At 42.0% G+C, this 25,228-nt stretch overlaps 1 protein-coding gene across 1 annotated transcript in view; it reads left to right on the top strand.

Moving 5' to 3' along the window:
- The first annotated feature begins 1,074 nt into the window (after positions 1 to 1,074).
- Positions 1,075 to 25,228, top strand: part of pudp (pseudouridine 5'-phosphatase) — a 57,784-nt gene continuing 33,630 nt past the window's right edge. The window contains exons 1-3 of the mRNA XM_063466441.1: positions 1,075 to 1,180; positions 1,749 to 1,967; positions 6,046 to 6,275. Coding sequence (XP_063322511.1) covers positions 1,111 to 1,180; positions 1,749 to 1,967; positions 6,046 to 6,275 — 519 coding nt within the window. The 5' untranslated portion in view covers positions 1,075 to 1,110. The remainder of the gene's footprint in view (positions 1,181 to 1,748; positions 1,968 to 6,045; positions 6,276 to 25,228) is intronic.

The raw sequence follows: 25,228 nt of genomic DNA, 5'->3' as shown, positions 1-25,228 counted from the left end.
ATTGCTAGTGATGCATGAATGACTCTACCTCGCAAGGAAGCAAAATAAATCCCGTTTTCCTTTCATTCCTTACTATTGGAACGCACTTCACTCAGAAGTAATGTCAGTTCTGAGTTCAGACACGTGACTTCTGAGGGAACAGGAACACTATAGAGCAGTGATGTCAAACTCTTTTTACCTGGTGGGCCACATCAACCCAGTATCACAGCAAAATGTGACACCGGTCCACCGTGAAGTGTGAAATGGACACGCGTGCAGAAGTTGAGCTACCAGCAGGAGGAAATAATATATTTAAAGCCACGAAGTCGGTATTGGGCAAAAAAGATATTAGTACACTCCAGGGTCAGATTACTGCAACAAACTGCAACTTCTACATTTCATGTTTTCAAGAGGCAAAGCGTGAAACGGACACTGTGGACCAGCGTGTCTATTACACACTGTGTCGTGATAATGGGTTGACCACGTACTTTCATTCTAAGCGGGCTGGATAAGTGAAACTCCCCTTTCAGTCTGGGAGAAGAATAAAAGGAAGTCCCAACAGCAATTATCAGTTTTTCTGCATAACTAAGAAATGCTCGTCTGCTAAATGAGAGGAGTCTGTCACTGTGCTGCTTTCAGCTTAAACAGAAAAGAACAAACTGATGAAAAGTGAAAAACAGAAAGATTTCTGTCACTGGTTATTTTCTATTACTTTTGGTGCAGTATGAGTCGTGGCAGGTCTATATCAGTGGGAAAAGCTGTAAATCTCATTTATAGTCAATATTAGTTAAAAGTCCCTCACTTTTAACATAGTGTCCCCGGCCGATTTTGGCACCTTATGTTTCACATCCTTGCTGTAAAAGGGTCGTGTGGACTTCATTTCCCACAAGCCATTGCTCTGGGTTATCTAAAAAGTATTCATGAGAAGACCGAATATTTTATTTAGCGAGAAAAGCAGAAAGGCTTGTTATTTATAACCAGATGTTTACAATAAGAAACCGTGTGACAGCTGTCTTTGAGTAACGCTGGTGGAAACGCGCGTTTGGCCGCTATTTGTTTCGTGACACGAACATCTGGGTGAGTTTTGGTTGTCCTGCTCCGGCCACGCGGAACTACAGTCACAAGTGAAACATGTCTGTGTCCCACGGCAGCTACAAACCTGTGGACCGTGTCATTTTTGACATGGATGGATTGTTATTAGGTCCTGAAACGCATTTTTATCTTCTTCTGGTGATGTTGTGTTTTCAGCGAGTGCTTCCCTGAAATCCATTCATTCACTCGAGTCGTGTTGGAGTACAGTGAAGACCTGGTCCACCGCAGCCCGTGGAAAACATGACTGATATGATGTGTCGTGTCGAGTTTTTATACATATATGATGTTGAATTCGGCACATATCGAAACCATCAGTCTGTGCTATCAACTCGTTTACCATAAAAACAAACCAGTCTTTACGCGACTGTAAGCAAACTTGTGTTATCACTAAACGCAGACTCACGCTGTGATTCCACGTGTGCTGAATTCACCTCTGTAACTAAGTTACTTATACCTGGCGATTATTCACCTGCCTGTACTGATACCTGGCGTTTGGCCTGTTTTAAATGGGTGGTCAGAAGGACGCGCGCGGTTTTAATTAATGGTAAACATTGATGTCATCAGGTCAGATGTGCTCGTTTGTTGGTGTTTCTGTAGGTTTGTGGTGAACCACGTGGTTCAGTTCTACACAATGTTCAGTGACATTTAAGTAAAAGCTGTTTATTTCCGCGTTATAGACACCGAGCGACTTTACACCGTGTCCTTCCAGGAAATATGTGACCGGTTTGGAAAGCAGTACACGTGGGATGTGAAGACATCAGTGATGGGGAAGAAGGCTCTGGATGCTGCCCAGATTATCCGTGATAGGCTGGAGCTCCCCATGACAGCTGAGGAACTGCTTGCTGAAAGCAGACAAATACAAGAAAAGATCTTTCCCTCTGCTAAACTCATGCCAGGTAAATCTGACTTAGCCTGACATTTGATATCAGTTACTGTGTTTAAGAGCTTTCTCTGAAGAATGCAGACAAACAACAGTAAAATGCAGCTGTTTGTGCGAAGCTAAGGTTACTTTATTGCCTCCTGTAGGAGGAAACTGAGCATCCAAACGGGACAATAGCAAACAATAAAAACACACGTAACAGAGACAATGTTTAAACTGCCTTTCATTAGGTATTGTGTAGGCTGTGGATCTTCACGTAGGAGTGCTGCTTGTTCTGTGTGTACATGTGTGAATCATAGCAGTGTGTGGAAGTGTTGTATGTGACTGAAGGCTCCTCTGATAGCTGCTGGGACACCTGTAAACACCTGCTGTCTGTATGAATATTAGAAGTCAGAAACAGACACGCATCCATCACATGTCCATTTGTGTTACATTACACTGGCAGTTCATAATCGCATACACCAACAATTACCTGGATTTCATCCAGAAAGCCGTGTCATAATTAAATTACTGCAGACAGGATTTCATTTGTGCTGCTAATGCTACTAAACACAGGCTTAGTGAAACCTTTGTCTGCTCCTTCTTACAGGCTGGTGCTGCTGATGTTTATTGGTAAACAGGGATACATCGTTTTAGTGGGCAGAGCTTAGTCCAGCTGCAGGTTCATGACAGATGTTGATGAGTGGATGAACAGCAGGGACTCTGCTAATCTTGGAGTTATTTATACATGTCAGTAAGTAGTTTAGTTTTAGTGGACTCTAGTTTAGGACTAGAGGTTTGATCTTCTGCCCACTGTATATGTGACCCCCACAGTGACACAAGAAGAACTTTGATCACATGTTTTCTGCTTTGTGTGGATTAAACATGATATCCATTACTGGGCAGGTGAGGCTTGAATCACAGACAAACAGATTCAGATTTTGCTCAGTGAGCCGGACCAGTGGATGACTTCTCTTGTGTTTTCTTAGACCAGAGCATGCCTATCATACTGCCCATGTTACACAAGAGCTTTAATGCATTTTTGTTTCACAGCAAAAAGCCCAGTGTTGAATTAACTCTCACAGAGTTGATTTCAACACTTTTTCAGGGTTTCACTGGGTTTCACTTTCCTCACTTTGCACTACCCTGAATGCATGACCATGGTCATCAACCTTTTGTCTGAGTAGTTTGTCAAAAGAAAAAAGCTTTTCTACCAAAAGTATTTGGTAGAAAAGAGACAAGACTGCAAACAACAAGTCCAGCGTTATAATCAAAACGATCAACTTTAACTCGACTAGTTGAGAAAAGATTGTTTGATCTCGCATTCATTTTGTTTGATGGTGAAGGTTTCCCAGTGGTAAGCTTTGGCCGTCTGATGCTTTTCAGCACGTGATTTGTTTCTGTTTTTCAAATGTTTAAAAGAATCTTCATGTTTGGCTTCAGACCTCACACACATGTGGAATCAGGGCCAACAGGACATGGGTAATGGATCATTCAAGGATGCTTAGGCATCAAGTTTCTATGTGGTTACAAGTGTTTAAATAGTTTTGGTGCTCAGCAATCAAATGCTATAAATATACTGTCATACCTGCAGTCAGAGACGGTGAGAAAACGATGTTCATTATTTGAAGTAACAACACCAACAAATTCCAGTTTTCGTCTCCTGCAGGAATAATGTCACCAGACACAGTGGGATGTTCCCCACATGACACAGTGTGTGGATAGAATTCAAACCATTACCAGCACTCTCCAAACTAATCCCAAGTCCTGTTCTGACATGAAGTGTTGTGTGAGATATTCAAAAAGCAGTTTGATCATGCATTATATCAAATGAGTCGTTATTACAAACATGGACATGCTTAGTGAATTTGGTGTGGAATTTCTTTTTAAACAATATAAAGACTTGAATTGTTTCTTGGAGAAATGCATGTAGGCTCATCCTACTGTTTGAGAATCACTGCTCTCAATCAAACAAAGGCGACAGATGATGTTTACTGCACGACTCATTAAAACCAGGAATTAGGTCCATTCCTAGATGATCTCCAGTGAGCTGTGAGAGTGTGCCATATACCTTAGCCCTTGGCTCTGTGCAGATCTCGCGTGTGAAAAAGTGATACCAGATGAATGTAGTACTCCTGTAGTACTCCAGTTGTACTCCTGTAGTACTCCAGTTGTACTCCTGTAGTACTCCAGTTGTACTCCTGTAGTACTCCAGTTGTACTCCAGTTGTACTCCTGTAGTACTCCAGTAGCACTCCTGTAGTACTCCAGTTGTACTCCTGTAGTACTCCAGTTGTACTCCTGTAGTACTCCTGTAGTACTCCTGTAGTACTCCAGTTGTACTCCTGTAGTACTCCAGTTGTACTCCAGTTGTACTCCAGTAGCACTCCTGTAGTACTCCAGTTGTACTCCTGTAGTACTCCAGTTGTACTCCTGTAGTACTCCTGTTGTACTCCTGTAGTACTCCTGTAGTACTTCTTCACCACCACCTCTTAGCACAGATTCAACTAGCTACAAAAACATGGTGTTAAAAGTTTTTCTAGTGTTTCTGAGTGAAACTTTAGGAAATTCATGAAAAACCAGCTTTCTTACAACCTGTTTAGCTGATATTGCATCACGTACAGCCTCAGTTCGTTGTCTCTTGTTAGGAACCTCGTCTGTGATTATAGTTGATGCACTTGAGCCGAAGCTGGAGTCCGACATCCCAGAGCAGGAGACGAGGAGCAATCGGAAAATTCTGAAGGAATAGAAAAACAATCAGAATAACTGTTATTGTTAGGATGCAGAGAGCCTGGTTACACCTGCCTTTGAAGCTCACTGTGACAGTCAGCACAACACTGCCTCGTCCAACAAGGTCTCTGAATATTTCCACACCAGCGTCTGTCCCTGTTGCATCCCTGTATATGACATCAGGGGGCAGGAAACATCTCTCATGAACTGGAAAACAGTATAAAAAAAATCATGTGCTTTTGAAGGCAGCACTTTTTATAGGTCACAGGTAAAGATTGTCCATGTGAAATGCATTAAATCACCACTCAGTAACCAGTAAACAGACACATTTCTTCCCCTGCACAACCTGAAGTCCAAATTTCAAACTTTAAAAAAAAATGACTGTTATGCTCTACAGGGGAATACATGTTGGGAATATTTCTTAATTAACAAAACACTTTGATAAGGGCAAGTTAAATTCGTCAGTGTCCAAAGAATGGGGCTTTAAAACAATTCACATCTGTTTCTAAACCTTTTCCCTTTGCAAAGCTAAAATAAAACTCAACTCTTTTTTGTGGAATTGGAGAAAATCAGTCTGTCCTTCAAAGGCATCCAGCTACTTCTGCTGCTGGTTGTACTTCACCTGCATCAGCATATTTACTAAGACATAAAGTGAATTAAGATTTAAAGGGAAAACATCTGAGATGCCCTGACTGCTTTTAAAATGTGTGACAAAATTAGCTAAGCAGACCACACACAGAGGACTTTCTATGTATGTTCACCAAGTGCTAGCTAGTCATTCTGACACACTGGTGCTGGTAACAGTCACAACTTTGTAGCACATGTATTCTCCACATATGTTTCATTGTACATGTTGCAGTTTGTGGCACTAATTTATGACTATTCCAGTAAATCTGACTTAATTGCACTTACCACTTAGAACTGCACCATAGCGGTGAAATGTGGCCTGCTTGTGTCCTTGCCACCAACCAAAGCGGGGGCGGAGCTCAGTTCTCTCGCTACAGAGTTGGACTCCAACACTGAACACAATTTAATCAGAATGTATTAAAATTATACTAGGAGAGAGAAGAGGAGAGAGAAGAGCGAGGTGTGGTTGGAAGAACAACTCATCAGCCCTTTGTGACATGCTTAGTTCAGATAACATACAAAAAAGTGATGACGTGCTACTCGGCACTATTTACTGCTCTGTCTTCTTCTCACATAACCAAAGTCAGTGAACAGAACAGCCAAGGTAAAGCAGAGTGTTCCTGAAGGGAGTTTCTCTGAGCTGCTCCGCTCAGCGCTCTGCTCACCAGTGCTGGAAATGTTTTAATGTTATCCTGTAAATTGTTGAACCAGTGTATTAGTCCTACATTAAGACTAATTCTGCAACGCATGTACCACCAGGTGTGGAGAAACTTGTGCGTCATCTGCAGAAGCACAAAATCCCCACTGCAGTGGCAACCAGCTCAGCCGGCGTGACGTTCAAATTGAAGACGAGTCAACACAAAGAGTTCTTTGCTCTCTTTGATCACATTGTCCTGGGTGACGATCCAGATGTGAAGAATGGCAAACCTCAGCCGGACTCCTTCCTGGTGTGTGCCGGCCGGTTCGATCCCCCAGCTCCTCCGGAGAAGGTGAGGACTGTTTGCTGCTGTTCATTCGCAACATTCGAGATCAAAGTAACAAAAATCTATTTTGTAATATTTGTTTTTGTTTTTTCACAAAACAATCCACTGAAATGTTATCACATCAGAGTATTTCCTGTACTGTAAGTTCTCAAATTCAAACTGATAGACAAACTAAATAAATAAATGAATAAACAGTGGTTATCAATAGAAACCACTGTTGGGCTGCTTTGTAAAAAGAATTTACAAAGGAACACATCAAATGCTGAAACAGGGCAAACTGATATTTTGAAGCCTCCTTCCTGCAACACCGTGTGAGGACACTGTTGTTGTGATTTGGTGCTGTGTAAATACAGTTAAATTCAATTGAGTTGAAAAATGCTAAAAATGAATGGTGCTACTGATGGGACTTTAGCACAGTCCCACTAACTCTGATTCCACACACTGGATGAAAGTCATATGTAGAAAATATGATCCCAGAGATGAAAGATGCATCTTCAGTACTGCAGTAGAACTGCAGTCAACAGTAAGTCACACAATGTGAGTCCTTTATCTAGTTGTATTTAACTGCCAGTATGTCAGTCAGGAGCTTTTTATTTGCAGCTAATGTGTTCCATTTGCAGTAATGCAGACAGGACCTAATGTCAGCCGCTCTCTGCACTGACAGGCACACACATCTTCTGCAGCACTTTGATCAAAAGTGGGAAGCTTTCAGGGTTCATGGGCTGTTTAAGATATATTTTCAGACACTCTGGAAGCCATTTGCAGCGTTGAGTCAGTCAAAAATAGCTGCCAAATATCTCCCTAAAAGAACCAAATAACAGTGAGGGCTGACCTACTTTATGATAACACTCTCACTCTAGACCACACGTTAAAAAACGAATCTACTGCTGATTATTACACGGATTCAATGTGTTCAGGGGATGTTCATGCTTTAGCTATGAACCCTTCATTTTATGTAGGTACAATATTACGTACATATTCATAAAAATAAAATAAAAGTACTCTGCATGTTAGAAAATGTGTGGTAGCAGAAATGCTGAGATGAAGGAGTGAAAGGAGATGCTGTTTAAACGAATCATTGTTACAGTGAAACTGTATTTATCGTGGAGAGTAAACCTTCTCAGAAAGGCACATGATAATGATCACTGAGAATATGTGCTCAGCTAAAGCGTGCATTGATTTACAGACACTGCTGGAGTAGCAGATAACCTTGAGGTTACATGAAGGCTTTTGCTGTTTATATTAGCTAACTCGACCAATCAGATGGTTCTGTGTCTCCTCTCTGATTAGCATTGGTTTTGGACAAATAGATAGAGACTGTTCCTGCTGCTTTGACTGGTCCCAGAGACACAGTCACCTCTGTAAAATAGAAGAGGGGTTGGAGTACCAGGAACCACCAGAGTTGGTCGTCTGCGCTGCATAACTGAGCCAGAACCTTGATCAGAGAGGTGACCACAACCAAAACAATCACTCCAACACTTTCAGAGATGCAGGAACATGCCAGGCCTTTAGACACGGAGTCCATATGGAATAAAAACCATATTACAAAGACTTACCCAAGAATACTGGACTCTGTAACTGCTGACTGGATGGAACACTGGTGGAAGTAATGCGAGCTGAATGTCATCTTTGAACCCTGGAGCTTTCAGCACTGAGGAAATGCTTTTCCAACTTTTAGTTTACTTCAGTTTTTTCGCTGTTTCCGTCTGTGGTAACAGGAGTCTTGTCTTTTTTGCTGGGTTGAATTTCCAAAGTTAGCACAGCCGCTTCGTGGTTGGGGAGGCTGTGTAATAGCATCTAGATTTCTGTCACAAGTTTTCATTATTATGTTGAAATTATTACCCTTTGTCAGCATGTGCACGATGCTGTTCTTCACTTGTTTCTTTTAAACTCGCTCTCATGCTGTACCCGAGGATACTCAGTGGTAATTCTGCTGCTACAGTTTAAAGCTGAGTCTAAACGGAGTTGTCCTTTGCTTGTGAATGGATTTTATTCAGATTTTTGTTTCGACAGTCGGGGATCAGACCAAGGATGTTGCCCTTTTCTAAGCACTGCCTTCAACTAGCACATTTACTGTATTCACTTTTGTTCAGGACAGCCAGGAACAAACGTTGAACTGGCAACACATCCTTGGAACATAAAGCCTGTGAAAAAGAAGAGGTTACTGCATTTTAATGTGGAAAGAATCTTTTATGTGAAATATTTCTTATTAACAGATGCCCACACGCGTTACTCATCACATTCAACACTAATGCAAATAATTCTCCCCCTGAATGAGCTGAACTAAAGGCACTGATTTTCCTGGTTTTATATAAATGACCAATAAATGACACTGTTGGCTTGGAAACATGAAAAGTGCAAATGAAACGAAAGCCAACAACAAAACAAACGTTTTCATTCTAGTGAAGTGAAATATGGGTGCACTTTATGCATTTGTTGGTTGGCTACTGTAACCTGTAGCCACTTGTAAACACTCACTTCCGCTACATATTCTACTAATGCAGTTTGCTGTGATAAACTGTGAAGACCTGAACTGTGTGCATAAATGTCCTGTAGTTTATATTTAAAGATTTTGCAACTGTGTGCAATCAACTTGTGATGTTGTTGCTCCCTGCTTTGAAGAATGAACCAGGTCTGCAACTGTTTGCAGTCAGTTGTAATAACCCAGCAGTGAGTGTCAGTCTGTATCAGTTTGAGAGTAAATGGGGTCAAGTTGAAAATTACATGCAGTGTTTTTATCATGCTCGCATTGTTGATTTGTCTAGAAGAGATGAATAGTGTATGCAAATCGATAATGAACGTCATTCTACTGTCAACAAGAGCTTTGCTGTGAACATTTAGTTTGTGTTACGTTTGCAGCAACGTTGGCAGCAGGTAGGAGTAAAATGGAGAGTAAATAACAAACTTCTAACAGTGAGTCAGTGACATTGTTATTCAACCAGTTCTAAAAATAGCCAGCTGAAACTTTGAGATGGAATAGGCAACATGTAAAATGAGCGTGCCACGCTCCTTTGAGTAATTGTACCAGAGCACTATGGTCACCGTGTAGACGCCTCCAGGATGGAGGGGATTAAACCCCTGAATCATCTCAAAGGCACACGACGCTCATTTGGACACATGTAGCCTCTGTGACCGATTACATGTGAGATCCAGACGTGACTGCTGGAGGATGCTCATTGGCTGCTGTTGCCTGATTTGGTTTTGAAATGTATTTTGATGCAATCACTTTTGTGTTACAGTTTATTACTTGACATCACCATTTCTGATATGATTTATATTAAAAATAAAACAGAATTACTTTGGATTAATGTGGCAGCTTTATTGCCTTCATCAAAAGTTTTTATCTTATGTTGTCAGACAGAATTTCAAACCCACAGCTGTGCCTGGCACAAGTGTTAACAGTGTTTGTGTTGTTTCACTCTGCAAATCATATCGTTTCCTGGTTTTATTTAATCAGCATTTCTCTTCATGACCCAGTTGTTACTGAACAGTGATATCTAGTTGCATTGCTTTTGTCTTTGCTTTATTCCAATAGGAGCCTTACCCATTCCCACTGTAAGGAGTAAACCGTTTCCAGAAGTTGCTGCAGAAGATGCTTAAAAGAAATGATGCAGTAAATTAATGAAATGCACTTATTCCATAAATTATACAATTTATTTAGGAAATGTGTAGTTTGCCAGTCTAATTGGCTATTCACGTGCTGAAGTAAGACACTCATTTATTGGCACTGATTTGTGTGTAAACGGAGGTTGTAAACTAGTTTTCCACATCACACATTAGCATCAGATGTTCACGTTCTGCAGATGCGTCATCCATAAAGGTATAACTCTTAGCTTTAATAAAAAGTCACAGCCATTTTAACAATACACCTTACATTTATAATGAGGTTGTGGATAATATGAAAACTACAGTGTAGACAAAACAGAAACCTTTCAGAAAGGTAGGAATAATGGGATTTTACTCCTACAGCATTTTGGAATTTATGGTCTAATTTTAAAGGGAAATTTGTGGCTTCCAATAGATGCATTGCTAACTCTTCTCCCTTTAAAGCGTTTTGCTGCAAATAGGCCTGCCTGTGGCATGGTGCACCTGATTTTTTTAATCTGGAGCCAGCCACTGTTAGAGCTGGCATTTTTCTTGATGAGATATGAAACTGCGGCTCAGAGGGGGAATCGACAGAGTGTTCAGTGGAATAACGAATGATGATGCGTCACTCCCTGGCTCCCACTCCATGACAGAGGAGAGGAGGAGGGGTTAGCGGCAGAGACATGAGACAGAGGGAGCGAGTAGGAGGTAAACACAAGAAGCAGCGGTATGGTAATAGCACACATCCAATTATCAGCTCTTTCTGCCCTCCTCTCAGCTCTGATGGAAAAAGCACGTTCCTTTTAGGGCGCTATAACATGGGAAAATCGGACAAAAAGCAAGATCTCTATCAAACACATGGACAGATACGGACTTGGTAATATAAACATTTGGTTTATCAGCTGTTGTATGTGTTTCTAATCCCCTGAGACACATGCTAGATAAAGGACAACGGTCTAGTTCCTCATATAGACTTTGAGTTTTGTGGGTCAGGCATATAATGTTTAGTCAGTAACATGGTGGGTAACTGTTCTCACTGTTTCAATATGGGAGTAAAAAAACTGTAATCCTGTTCAGAATGATTTTTAAAAAATGTCCACTGCAGGGAAGTAAATATATCCTACAATGGAATTTAATGGGATATTCCCAACACTGGAGGCAGAGAAAGCCTCGTGTCCCCTCACGGTGAACACTGCAGTTCAGGCGCCTCACAGCTCAGTAATGTGGCGCCGTGTCTGAGGTCACCAAAGTAAAAGAAAAAGCTGCGCTCTGTTTGCGATGGAAACAGAAACATTTTTCACAGCTGTGAAGTAACACGGCTGATGAAACAGGAGATTTTACCAAAGGTGTGCTCGGCAGCCTGAAGCTGATTAATGAAACATGAACGTGAGCTGGTTTATGCTCACACAGATAGAAAAAAGGAGCACTCGCCCCCATTATTAATCGTTCAGGGGAGGCTTTGTAATGCAGATATTTGGATCAGGTTCAATTAAGACATAAACTTTTTTATCTGGACAGTTGGTTCATTACCAGCACATCGTTCTCTGTAGAAGGGTGGCGTGAAAATGTGCTTCAGTAGATGAGGTCATTTTTAAATTGCTAAGTGCTCATTGTTTCTGCAGTTAGCACTTGCAGTCCCAAAGCATTGTAGATTTTACTGTTGATTCAACTCAACGCAAAAGAGTGTGTGTCATCCAACCTCCTTTTTTGGGGTTGTAGATTCTGGTTGCACTGGTCAGGTAGATTTTTGTATCGGTGAGATTGAAGCGAAACGTCATCAGGGTGAAGAGAACAATAACTGATCTGCACCATCTCACAAGGATAAAGAAGGTCTTTGTTACCCTGTAGTTGAACACTTTTCTTGGAGAAATGCTCCGATCGTGTTTTCATCCTGCTGTAGTGCAATAGTGAAGCCTAAACACAGCTCCAAGAAAACCTGTTTAAGGAATAAATAAGGGCTGTCTGCTCTGCACATGCCTTGAAGCAAAAGATTTGGTGGTATATAAAAAAATGTAATTACATTGAACTGAAGTGTCATGGACTTTACCCACTACTTATCCAAGCTTGATTATGATGCTTGTCTTCACCCTTCAGTTAAACTGAAGATGGACAGATTTCCCCGAGGTAACATTAGATCTTTTGATCAGTGTTCAGGTTCCCAGGTAGAAATGTTTCTTTACAGGTTATCGCTCAGAAATAAAACTTTTGTTGATTTGACGATATCCTTTCTTTAAGGAGACAGGTTGTTGCTAACTACACCAGAAAAGAACCACACAGCACAACAGAGCCATCAGATCCGCTCACTGTAGGGCTCAAACATGTTGGTTGTTCCTTTGTCAGCCATCTGTACATCATACATGCATGTTTTGTCTTTTAGTGTCAGTTCTTAGTAGTATTGTCTCATCCCTGGTGTAAAAATCTTTAAAAGAACAATCAGTGAAGAATAAGCGACTAAATAAACTACTGACTTGTTAAATTTCAAACTTCACTTCCTCCATTCTGAGGCCACTTTATCAGCTTGTGTGTTCACTTTTCATTTTTGCTACAAAGATTATTTCTGAAAACATATAAAAGCAAAAACCGTGTACAGTTTAGATGCATCCTTGTTCCGACACACCTGAATCAAATGAATGGCTTGTTATCAGGCCTTTGCCAAACTTGATGGCATGCTGAAGAGGTAATCCAACCATCTGATTCAGCTGTGTTGGAGTAGGGATGCATCTAAAAGCTGCAGGACGGTAGCGCTCCAGGACTGGAGTCGGACACACCTGATTTAAAATATTAGGCAGACAGGATGAAGTGTGATTCAGAGGAATGAAGGCAGCACATACTATATTAGCCAAATGGCACATTCTTGCTCAGTACGACATCCCATGTGTTCCACAGTTGTATTACCTGTCAGTGGGTGACAGGTAATACAACTGATGCTCCGAGAATTCACTTGTAATGCAGTCTGTGTGTTTCTCACTGCAGCTGTCTTTCATCCTTTACTTTAATTCATCTCCCAGTGTGAAATTTGACATGTAAAAACAATATTCTGATTTATTTATTCATGATATGATCTATCAGAGTGTCAGTATATGTAAGAATGTTAGATAAAAGCACTGTATGAATGTATGTGTGATTGGGTGAATGAGTAGAACGTGTGTAGAGTTCTTAAATTGAGTAGAATGGTGCTTATATGAGTACCTGTCTGTTTAGCAACAAAACAAAACAGAATACTAAAATTTTGATTGATGCTGTTGGAAAATGTGTGAAAAATGTGCTGAAAGCAAAAACAAAATCAGTCAGATACTTTTTCCCAACACGGTATTTCCCTAGTTGGTCAAGCTGATGGAGTACTGTGGTGACAACGTCGGGCTAACGGGCGGGTGGCGTGGACACCTAAGTTTGTGAATGTGATAACTGAAGAACGAGGTGACATAGGAAGCTCAAATTGATACCCTGGGTGTATCTACTAAAAACCTCGGATGGGTTCGCCCTTGAGGTTCTTGAAGTCAGGCTGACACGAGCTTTCGTGTTGTGCTGAGGCAGGCTATTGGCTGGTAGTTGGATGGGATTGCTTCATTTAGCCATTCTGGGCTGAATGAAGACTACACTCTGCGACACACCCGCCGGGGGTCAAACTCTGGTAACTGGTGATTCTGTTCTCAGACATGTGAAGCTAGAGACACCGGCAACCATAGTCAATTGTCTTCCAGGGGCCAGAGCAGGCGACATTGAAGGAAATTTAAAACTGCTGGCTAAGGGTAAACGTACATTCAGTAAAATCATAATTCACGTCGGCAGTAATGACACTCGGTTACGCCAATCGGAGGTCACTAAAATCAATATTGAATCGGTGTGTAACTTTGCCAAAACAATGTGGGACTCTGTAGTTTTCTCTGGTCCCCTCCCCAATCAGACCAGGAGTGACATGTTTAGCCGCATGTTCTCCTTAAATTGCTGGCTGTCTGAGTGGTGTCCCAGAAACGATGTGGGCTTCATAGATAATTGGAAAACACGCCTTACACGCCTCTCTGCAGCTTCTCTCCTCCTGCTACCCCCCCAAAACCCATCTCCATAGAGACTGTGTCAGCTCCCAAACAGACAAAAAACAAACTAAAAACCAGCAACAAACAACTTAAACATAAAAAATCACAAAGAAAGAACAATACAGTATCCACATCTGAACCAAAGAGTAAAACAGTGAAATGTGGATTATTAAATATTAGGTCTCTCTCCTCCAAGTCTCTGTTAGTACATGACTTAATAATTGATCAACAAATCGATTGACTCTGCCTTACAGAAACCTGGTTGCAGCAGGATGACTATGTTAGTTGACATTTGTGATATTATAACCCTAACTTTTAACCCAACTGTTTCTTTCTTGTACCACTCCCTTTTATAATGTTTCCTTCCCCCCTTCCCAAAGTTTTTGAGACATATTGTTGCCATCAAATTCAAAATGAGCTAATATTTATCATAAAACATTAAAATGTCTAAATATTAAATATTAGTTTTTTTTCTATTGCAAATAAAATATGTGACTATGAGATTTGCAAATCATTGCATTATGGTTTCATTTACACTTCCCATTGGATACCAAATTGTTTGGAACTGGGGTGAGTTGTTACTTCTACTAACCACTGCTGATCTGGACGGCCCACTGAATAGAGGCTTTTTCTTTTCATCAACGTCGTGTGTTGTGTTCGATATCCATTTATAATTCCCAAACTGAAAATAAAAAGTAATAAAACATAACTAGTACAATTGCATTAAAGTACATTGTGATAATTTTCAAACAACATACATTTTACTGGCTAATGTGATACCACTGTGATACCAAACAGTACAGTGGAGGAGTGATTTTAGGAAGGCTTGGTCTGAGAAAAAGAGAGAGTAAGGTACGGCTCTTTGGTGAATTCCCTTTTGGCCAGAGGAGCTTTGGATGTGTAGATAATGATGCTGCAACAACACAGCAACTATGATTGGAGTCTCACCTCCATACTTTTATTGGCTTTCATTCCTCAGAAACCATCAGGTCTTTACAGGGATTCACATAAAGGATCAGCGCTGTGATCCACAGTGAGGTGTGAAAGATATACTGTTTCCAAACTATGGATTTCCAGCTGTTTATTCATCACGTAATTTATTTTTCTCTTGTTTGAATTTGACTTGGCCCCATGATCAGGTTCACTTATAAAATAGATGAGTGTGTTTTGATAGAGAAGGTGTGATGTTATAGTGATGCCTTCACTGACCATAGTAAGCTTCAGTGCTCATGCTTAGATGGTTTTTTTCTACTTGCTAAAATAATCAAATTGTAAGTTTTTGGAATAAAATACAAATATTATGTGTCAGTTCATGGCGTAAAGTGCTGTGATGGCCGAGCCCACGCTGCAGCCCTTTGCATTTCTCTTATCTATTATAATACATGACTTGCTTAACTACACCTGGATACACCAGCCTGCCCCTGCTCCACCTTTGTGTTTTCCTACTTGTTACCGCAGACTTCAATTATTTAGGAGCCTTCTTAGATCTCGAAAAAGCAGAAGGAAAAGATGAAGGAGGAAGGGTGGCTTTGACATTTTCAGGCACCCATTTTTGCTTAGTGATGGTTTCTTGATTTAATCTGTGGACTGTCCAAAGACTTTTCTTTCCCATTTGCAATCTCTTTAAATTCAGCACACTAGTAAGTCCTCTGCTTTTAAAATTGTCTTAATTAATGTGTCTTTTTTTGCACACCAGTTTCACAAAGAACCTGTTAAACTGGTACTTTAATGCCCAGTCATGCCCATAATCGTACTCTTTCAGAAGGATTGCAATAAAACTGTAGTACTGGTTCTACACATCCATACTTTTCTGTTAAGTCAAAAAGGCCATGACATATTCTCTCTCTACAATAAACTATAAACTAGCAGCCTACAAAAACAAAGACGAGTCAAATGCTTTAAAACAGGCATCTGTTCAGAAAACATCAGCAGTTCATTTAAAGAATTTAAAGAAATAGTTTCTCTAAAACATTGATTTTGAATATAAAACTCAACCTATGAAAGTTTGACATCTGAGATATCTGTACCTTATGAAGCCAGCGTCTGTAGTCACTGAGCTCACTGCACTTACAGTGGTCAGGGAAAGCAAAGGCATTAACAGGTGACACATGCAGGAACGTACACTTGGATTCAAAGGTTTTTATACCACTTGTTAGTGAAGAGCATTCAGACACAGTGGCGCTACATTACACACAGCTGCAAACTGTTACAGCACAAATATATGATGACTACTATGTGAAACATCAAAACAAATAGTTTTGGATGGCAAACAGAAAAACAGTGAAATAATATTTTTATATTTTTATTTGAAATATTGTCTGACCTTGTTTTTAAGTTGTATTTTACCTTATCAGCCATGATCTCTTCACAGAAGAATGCAAATCCATGATCGTAACTATCTGCATTTTAATAGAAATTCTTCCTAGTTTTTGTTCTCCCCTTGTTGCCATGGGTCAAGTGGATTTTTTCTCTGATGCTTTATTTTCTTAATTTATAGTTTAAATTGATTTGTAACATCTGGCCTCGTGGATAAATGAAGCTACATAGCAATGAAATTTGCATGCTATGTTTTCTAATCATATTGCCTAAAGCAAGCATGAGTACTGCTCGTAACACAGAACCCAGTGGAACTCCATAACTAACTTTTGCGTGAGAGGCATTCCTATTTAGATATACAAACTGGAGTCTATTAAATATATACACTTCAAAGCACTGCAGCACAATTCCTGTTATTCCCATGGCATGTTTGAATCTCTGTAGTAAAATATTGTGGCCAACAGTATTGACTGCTGTTGCACTGAGGACAAGCATAGAGATGACTTCACTGTTAAAGGCCATGAGAACGTCATCGGTGACCTTCACTAATGCTGTTTCTGGGCTATAAAGAAAGGAGAGCAATTAAAACTGCTGTTCTTAATCATATTCTAATCGGAAAGCTATGAATATGTTTTTTCAAATTGGTAACATTTTATTTGTGAAGAAATTCATAAAGTAATTACTAGTTAAAGTTAATAGAACACATGGCTCAACAGTTTAGGTAGCTGGTTTACGTCGGTGCATGCATTACCTTAGTTGAAAAATGCAAAATGTAAATGAAGTATGAAGTATGGCATGGTATCTGTCAAAAAATGTTTTAGTACGACTTTGCTAAGCTACGAACCCGCAACGCTTGATGGATTGTCGGAGCGTTACGGCTATCGTAGGCAAGAGCCTCGCGGAGTGATACGTACTGTGCTTCAACATAATATTACTGTGTTGTGTGTAGGGATGGGTATCGAAACCCTACGGCTCTTCAGTGGGGTGTCACAGGGTCCCCAGGAAAAAAACTGTAAATGTAAAATAATAAAATAAATATTCTTCTGTAGCAATAACAAAGTATAACATAAATTATTCTATAGCAATTACACAAGAATATCCAGTAATGTCCCTGCCTACAATTAAACACATTCACTTACCGAAAATCGGGGGCATCTGCTGTGGCAAATGAAGTTACGTTGAAACCAAGCACACCATTGTTTTTCTTGTGACATTACCAATAAGTTTGATGTGTCACATGGCCCTCTTCCTATTGAAAAAACAAAAGTTGTATCCAAGATGGCCGACTTCTAAATGGCCACCATGGTCACCACTAGGGATGGGTATCGAAACCCAGTTCTTGTTGAGAACCGGTTCCCACTGTTTCAATTCCTTGGAATTGTTTGCCATTTTTACAAACGATTCCCTTATCGATTCCAGTCACCCCGAATGACGTCACCACGTTGCGGAGCGTCATTTACCTGGCAGGAAACACGGTGCTTCAAACGCTCAAAAGTTTGGTTATACTTTACGAGAACGGATGACAACAGGGCAACTTGCAGTACTTGCAAAGTAGATATTTCATTTAAGGGAGGAAACACTACGAATATGCAAAAGCATTTGCTCACAAAACACGCGATGACCTTAAATGAATGTCGTGTTTTTAATTCCGCTCCGGACTCGTGAATCTCAACCCAGCAGCAGCGGTAACGTTTGCACGTCCTCTCCCGTTAATGCGGCAGGTAAATAATCAACTAACAGTGCATATTATGTTAGCGCGATCTGCCTTATTACAAAACCTGCCATTACTGTGCATTTAGGTGACCATGATGAGAGAGACAGAGTCTGGCTGGCTCAGATGCTGGCAGTTCTCGCTGCAGTCTACCGGTAGCGTCTCCTTTCAGGTCAGGATAGACGAATGTCACCGAGCAGTGACTAAGTTTGTGGTAAAAGGCTTGCACCTCCCGCAGGCCCACCACCTGCAGGAGGCACCGTAGGGGTCAGGTGCATTGTGTGCCGGGCGGCGGCCAGGAGCGGAGGCCCTGGTGGACTGATCCCCAGCTACCAAGACTGGCAATTGGGACATGGAATGTCACCTCTCTGGTGACATTCCATGGGGAAGGAGCCTGAGTTAGTGCGTGAGGTTGAGAGGTACCGGCTAGATATAGTCGGGCTCACCTCTACACATGGCTTGGGCTTTGGAGCCAGTCTCCTGGAGAGGAGCTGGACTCTGTCTCAGTCTGGAGTTGCCCCTGGTGAGAGGCGGCAGGCTGGGGTGGGTATTCTAATATCCCCTCGGCTTGCTGCCGGTATGTTGGGGTTCTTCCCGGTGGATGAGAGGGTTTGTTCCCTGCGCCTTAGGGTTGGGGAACGGGTCCTGACTGTCATCTGCGCTTATGCACCGAGTGGCAGTTCAGAGTACCCAGCCTTCTTAGACTCCCTGGGTGGGGTGCTGGAAGGTGCTCCACCTGGAGACTCTGTTATCCTACTGGGAGACTTCAATGCTCACGTGGGTAACGACAGCGAGACCTGGAGGGGCGTGATTGGGAGGAACGGCCTCCCGGATCTGAACCCGAGTGGTGTTTTGTTATTGGACTTCTGTGCAAACCACAGTTTGGCCATAACGAACACCTTGTTCAAACATAAGAGTGTCCATAAGTGCACGTGGCACCAGGACGCTCTAGGCCGCAGGTCGATGATCGATTTTGTAATCGTATCACCAGACCTGCGACCATATGTTTTCGACACTCGGGTAAAAAGAGCTGTCAACTGATCACCACCTGGTGGTGAGTTGGATCAGGTGGCGGGGGAGGACGCTGGACAGACCCGGTGTACCTAAACGTGTAGTGAGGGTGTGCTGGGAACGCCTAGCAGAGGACCCAGTCCGAGAGATCTTCAACGCACACGTCCGACAGAGCTTCAGCAGCATTCCCAGGGAGACTGGGGAGATTGAGTCCGAATGGACCATGTTCAGCATCTCCATTGCCGAAGCTGCTGCATTGAGCTGCGGCCGCAAGGTGGTTGGTGCCTGCCGTGGTGGTAATCCCCGAACCAAATGGTGGACACCAGAGGTGAAGGGAGCCACCAGGCTGAAGAAGGAGTCCTACCGGGCTTGGTTAGCCTGTGGGACTTCGGAGCCAGCTGACAGGTACCGACAGGCCAAGCGGAATGCGGCTCGGGCAGTGGCTGAAGCAAAAACTCGGGTGTGGGAGGAGTTCGGAGAGGCCATGGAAAAAGACTTTCGGACTGCCTCGAAGAGATTCTGGCAAACCGTCAGGTGTCTCAGGAGGGGAAAGCGGTGCTCTACCTGCACTGTGTATAGTGCAGGTGGAGTGCTGCTGACTTCGACTGAGAAAATTGTCGGGCGGTGGAAGGAATACTTCGAGGACCTCCTTAATCCCACTGACACGTCTTCCGAGGAGGAAGCAGAGTCTGGGGATGATGGGGATGACCCGCCAATTTCCGGGGGCGAGGTCACTGAGGCAGTTAAACAACTCCTTGGTGGCAGAGCCCCTGGTGTGGATGAGGTCCGCCCTGAGTTCCTGAAGGCTCTGGACGTTGTAGGGCTGTCCTGGTTGACACGCCTCTACAATGTTGCGTGGAGATCAGGGGCAGTACCCCTGGACTGCAGACCGGGGTGGTGGTCCCCATCTTTAAGAAGGGGGACCGGAGGGTGTGTTCCAACTACAGGGGATCACACTCCGCAGCCTCCCTGGGAAAGTCTATGCCAGGGTGCTGGAAAGGAGAGTTCGTCCGCTAGTCGAACCTCAGATACAGGAGGAACAATGCGGTTTTCGTCCTGGTCGCGGAACACTGGACCAGCTCTTTATCCTCTCAAGGATACTTGAGGGTGCATGGGAGTTTGCCCAACCAGTCTACATGTGTTTTGTGGACTTGGAGAAGGCATTTGACACGGTCGAATGCCTTCTCCATTGCTACGGGCCATTCGATCCCTGTACAACCGTTGCAAGAGCTTGGTTCGCATTGCCGGCAATAAGTCGGACTCGTTCCCGGTGGGTGATGGGCTCCGCCAGGGCTGCCCTTTGTCACCGGTTCTGTTCATAATTTTTATGGACAGGATTTCTAGGCACAGCCAAGTGGCGGAGGGCTTTCACTTCGGTGGTCTCAGAATCTCATCTCTGCTTTTTACGGATAATGTGGTTCTGTTGGCTTCATCGAGTGATGGCCTCCAGCTTGCACTGGACCGGTTCGCAGCCGAGTGTGAAGCAGCGGGAATGAGGATCAGCACCTCCAAATCTGAGCCCATGGTTCTCAGCCGGAAAAGGGTGGAGTGCCCACTTCGGGTCGGGGATGAGTACCTGCCCCAAGTGGAGGAGTTCAAGTATCTCGGGGTCTTGTTCACGAGTGATGGGAGAAGGGAGCCGGAGATCGACAGATGGATTGGTGCTGCGGCTGCAGTGATGCGGGTGCTGCACCGGTCTGTCGTGGTGAAGAGAGAGCTGAGTGTAAAAGCGAAGCTCTCAGTTTACCGGTCGATCTACGTCACTACCCTCACCTATGGTCACGAGCTGTGGGTAGTGACCGAAAGAACGAGGTCGCCGATACAAGCGGCGGAAATGAGCTTCCTCCGAAGGGTGGCTGGCCTCTCCCTTAGAGATAGGGTGAGAAGTTCAGCCATCCGGGAGGGGCTCAGAGTAGAGCCGCTGCTCCTCCACATCGAAAGGAGCCAGCTGAGGTGGTTCGGGCATCTGACAAGGATGCCTCCTGGGCGCCTCCTGGGTGAGGTGTTCCGGGCATGTCCCACCGGGAGGAGGCCCCGGGGCAGACCCAGGACACGCTGGAGAGATTATATCTCTCGGCTGGCCTGGGAGCACCTTGGTGTTCCCCCGGATAAGCTGGAGGAGGTGGCTGGGGAGAGGGAGGTCTGGGCTTCTCTGCTTAGGCTGCTGCCCCCGCGACCTGACCCCGGATAAAGCGGAAGAAGATGGATGGATGGCTTGCACCCATTTGCCACAGCAGATGCCCCCGATTTCCGGTAAGTGAATGTGTTTAATTGTAGGCAGGGACATTACTGGATATTCTTGTGTAATTGCTACAGAATAATTTGTTATACTTTGTTATTGCTACAGAAGAATATTTATTTTATTATTTTACATTTACAATTTTTTTTCCTGGGGACCCCGTGACACCCCATTGAAGAGCCGTAGGCTGTGGATCTCTTAAGATCTCACTGTTGGGTTTGTAAGGCCATGTTACTCCTAAATTTCTATCTTGTTCAAAGAGAAGATATAAAACAAAAGTTCTAAGCTAATCGACCTTAGTGTTCTCCTTTTTTAAAAATAAGAATCGATAAGAGAATCGATAAAGAATCGAATTGTTAAACAGAATCAAAAATGGAATCGGAATCGTGAAAATCTTATCAATACCCATCCCTAATTGTGTGTGTATAACCTCTTTTTAAGTTTTGTGGATATTATACATGGTTATGCTGAGGATATGTCGGCCAGTTTCCACTGGAAATGCCTTTTGGTTAAACTGTCTGCAAGGAATTTGCATTTGCACTGTTAAATTTTTATATAACTTTAATGCACATAAAAAACAGCTGCTTGTTAAGTGAAAATACATTGATGGGGTTTTTTGCACTAATAAAGTTGTGGAGTTGTATTTTGTCTCGTGTCAATTATATCGTCAGTTATATCGGTATCGCAAATTTTCAAATATATATCGTGATAAATATTTTTGGCCATATTGCCCTGCCCTATGCCACATTATAACAAATATAAAATATAATTTTTTTGCACCAAAAAGTGATTCCCAAAGAGACATGCCAACAGTTCTGAATATGTCAACATGGTGTGCAGTCTACCCTTAAAACAAACAGGAGAAATGAAGAAATGGCAGCGTTAAAAAACTCCACACAAAACTCTAGCTGTATCTGTGAAAAAGTGAAAGCTAATACAGTTTGACGTATAAAATAATATATTTACACTGACATGGAGATCCCTGAAGAGCTATTGGCTGAAAACGTGGCGTATCTCAGCATGGTGTGTCCTTACAAATTTGAGGAAATTAGAGAGGAAAAGAAAAGGTGCAGGCCTACAAAATATCTAGAGCAGAAAAATAGGATCTGAGATCATGTCTTTAAGACAGGGTTACGAATCCAGCAAAGCCCGGACACGGGATCTCAGGGATGCATTTGGGGCTTTAGTTGGGAGGATGGCTGTGAAGAAGCTGTTCTTAAGGAAGACATGGAGAAAAGGCTTCCAAATTACTCATGAACTGGACTGAAAGTCAGTGGCAACAGACTTTGTTGAGTAAGGAATCTTTTGTTGAATTTTTTTGGTTCATGTTGGTAATGTCTGACCTGCCACCTGAACGTAGCAGCAGAAATCGAGACTCATGAGTTACTGTTGACTTTAGCTCGAAGACGTCTGGTCAGTCTCCTCTGATCTCTGACATCAACAGGGCATTTTGAATACTTTCTCTTTTTCAGACCATTTTCTGCCGACCACAGGAGCTTTTGAACAGGAAAACCCCAGAAAATCTCAGACCAGCCCACCTGGCTCCAACCTTTCAACCTCCTCACGATTCATTCCCCGTTATGACTAACAGTTTGAGCTTCAGCAGGTTGTCTCCATCGTGTCTACATGCTGAAATGCACTGAGTTTCTCTCATGTGCTGATTAGATTTTTGTGTAATTGAGCATCTTCTAAATACAACTTAAAGGGATTTTATAACTCTAATAGCTAAATAATAGAATAGAATAGAATAGAATAGAATAGAACTAGAAAGTGCATTTTCTGAAGAAACTGCAGTGTGAATGCTTGAATCTGAATGTATGCACTGAAATGAATTAATATTAACCTAAAAATGTTGAATGAGTTGGAAAAAACAGAATTTTTAACCTGAAAACAAAAGTGCAGAACCTTTGAAAGCTGATTTTTACACAGAAGAAGTTGAAAAATAGCTGAAAATGTTTTAAATGTAAATTAGAAAAACCTAAGATTCAAAGTCAGAAAACATCTGAATGAATATTAAAAGTTCATATTCTTTGAATCACTGAATGACTAAAATGTGATCCCTCCACTTGGATCCATAAAGTTTAAAAAGTTTAAATGTCTGAGGTTTGAAAGACACGGTGTTGGAAAGAGAACAACGACGGCGACGTTTCGAGGGTAAAATGATGGCTGTAGAGCAAACACTGTGGACACAGCAGCAGTTGAAAGAGAAGTGTTTAAGATTAATCTTGGCACAGTGAGAGACAGAGCTCGTTAGGCAGGCAGGTGTGAGCCTGGTTGCTATAGTGACTGCACCCAATGGCTCCATACACACGGACACAGACATGCACCTCACTTTTGCTGCTTAAAATGAACAGAAAAGTCAGGCCGAAACAAATCGCTCCCAAATGAAAAGTACAGGTCGTATTGACAAAATTCTTTCACCGTGAGCGGCAGCAATGTCTAGTCTACCGAATTCTCAGTTTTCATGCCTGTGGAGTTTATTATATGGACGTGGTGACAGTGTAAAGACACCATGCTCTTCTGATTTTCAAACGAACCTTCTGAGCCATTTTAACATTGGAGTCTATGGAAGAGTTGGAGGGAGTAGGCTATGCTTTGGTGACATTTATGAAAGAACCATAACACCTAGGACAATAGTAAACACATTGGATGAAAGAGGACAGCGATGGCTACGTTTTGAGGGTAAAATCATACCTGTAGAGCAAACGCTGCGGACACAGCAGCAGTTTTTAAAAAGATTTTAAGATTAATTTTTTTGCTCCTTTCACTCTACCAGTTGAGCTGTCTCACTCAAGCCCCAACATTCCGTCCCATACACACCCATTATAAACTCTGAAACGGCTGAAAAAACATCATGAAACTTAAACTGGAACTGAAGAAAAAGTATAATAGATATTGAAAAGATAAATACAAGTTGAATAGTTGAATGTCTTGTCTTCGTTTTAAAGTTTGAATGGTGGCTCTACGTCAATGTATGTGGAAGTAGATACAGTTTAAAGAGGAGTAACTTGAAGGAGAATTTGAAGGGTCTCCCCATTGAAATACATGGGAAATTTTTGTTGAAAAAAGTTGAATAATTTTAAAAATATAAATGTTATAAATGAGAAAAATACAAGCAGTCATGTCCAAAAGAAGAGGAATCTAACGGTGTTTGAATGGTTTTTCTAAGTTGAACGGTTTTGAAGGAGTAGGAGTACAAAAAACGTACGGAATATATAATAATAACTAGAAAGTGCATTTTCTGAAGAAACTGCAGTGTGAATGCTTGAATCTAAATAAATGCACTGGAATAAATTAATTGCTGAATTTTCAGTTAAAAATGTTGAATGAGATGAAAAATACAGAAATTTTAACCTGAAAACACAAGTGCTGAACTGCTAAAAGCTGAAATCCACACAGAAGAAGTTGGAAAAGAGCTGAAAATGTTTAAAATGTAAATTAGAAAAACCTAAGTAATGAGAAAAGAAAATTTAGAATCGGAAAACATCTGAATGAGTAATAAAAGTTCATATTCTTTGAATCACTGAATGACTAAAATGTGATCCCTCCACTTGGATCCACACAGTTTTAAAGGTTTAAAACTCTGACCTTTGAAAGACACGGTGTTGGAAAGAGAACATGGATGTCTTCGTTTTGAGGGTAAAATGATGGCTGTAGAGCAAACACTGTGGACACAGCAGCAGTTGAAAGAGAAGTGTTTAAGATGAATCTTGGCACAGTGAGAGACAGAGCTCGTTAAGCAGGCAGGTGTGAGCCTGGTTGCTATAGTGACTGCACCCAATGGCTCAGTACACACGCACACAGACATGCACCTCACTTTTGCTGCTTAAAATTAACAGAAAAGTCTGGCCGAAACAAATCGCTCCCAAATGAAAAGTACAGGTCGTATTGACAAAATTCTTTCACCGTGAGCGCCAGCAATGTCTAGTCTACTTAATTCTCAGATTTCATGGCTGTGGAGTTTATTATATTGATGTGGTGACAGTGTAAAGACAGCCTGTACTTCTGATTTTCAAACGAACCTTCTGAGCCATTTTAACATTAGAGTCTATGGAAGAGTTGG

The sequence above is a fragment of the Pelmatolapia mariae genome, linkage group LG23 (assembly GCF_036321145.2).
Source record: "Pelmatolapia mariae isolate MD_Pm_ZW linkage group LG23, Pm_UMD_F_2, whole genome shotgun sequence".
Lineage (NCBI taxonomy): Eukaryota > Metazoa > Chordata > Actinopteri > Cichliformes > Cichlidae > Pelmatolapia > Pelmatolapia mariae.
Note: the sequence above shows the minus strand (reverse complement) of the source record. Positions and strands in the feature narration are given on the sequence as shown.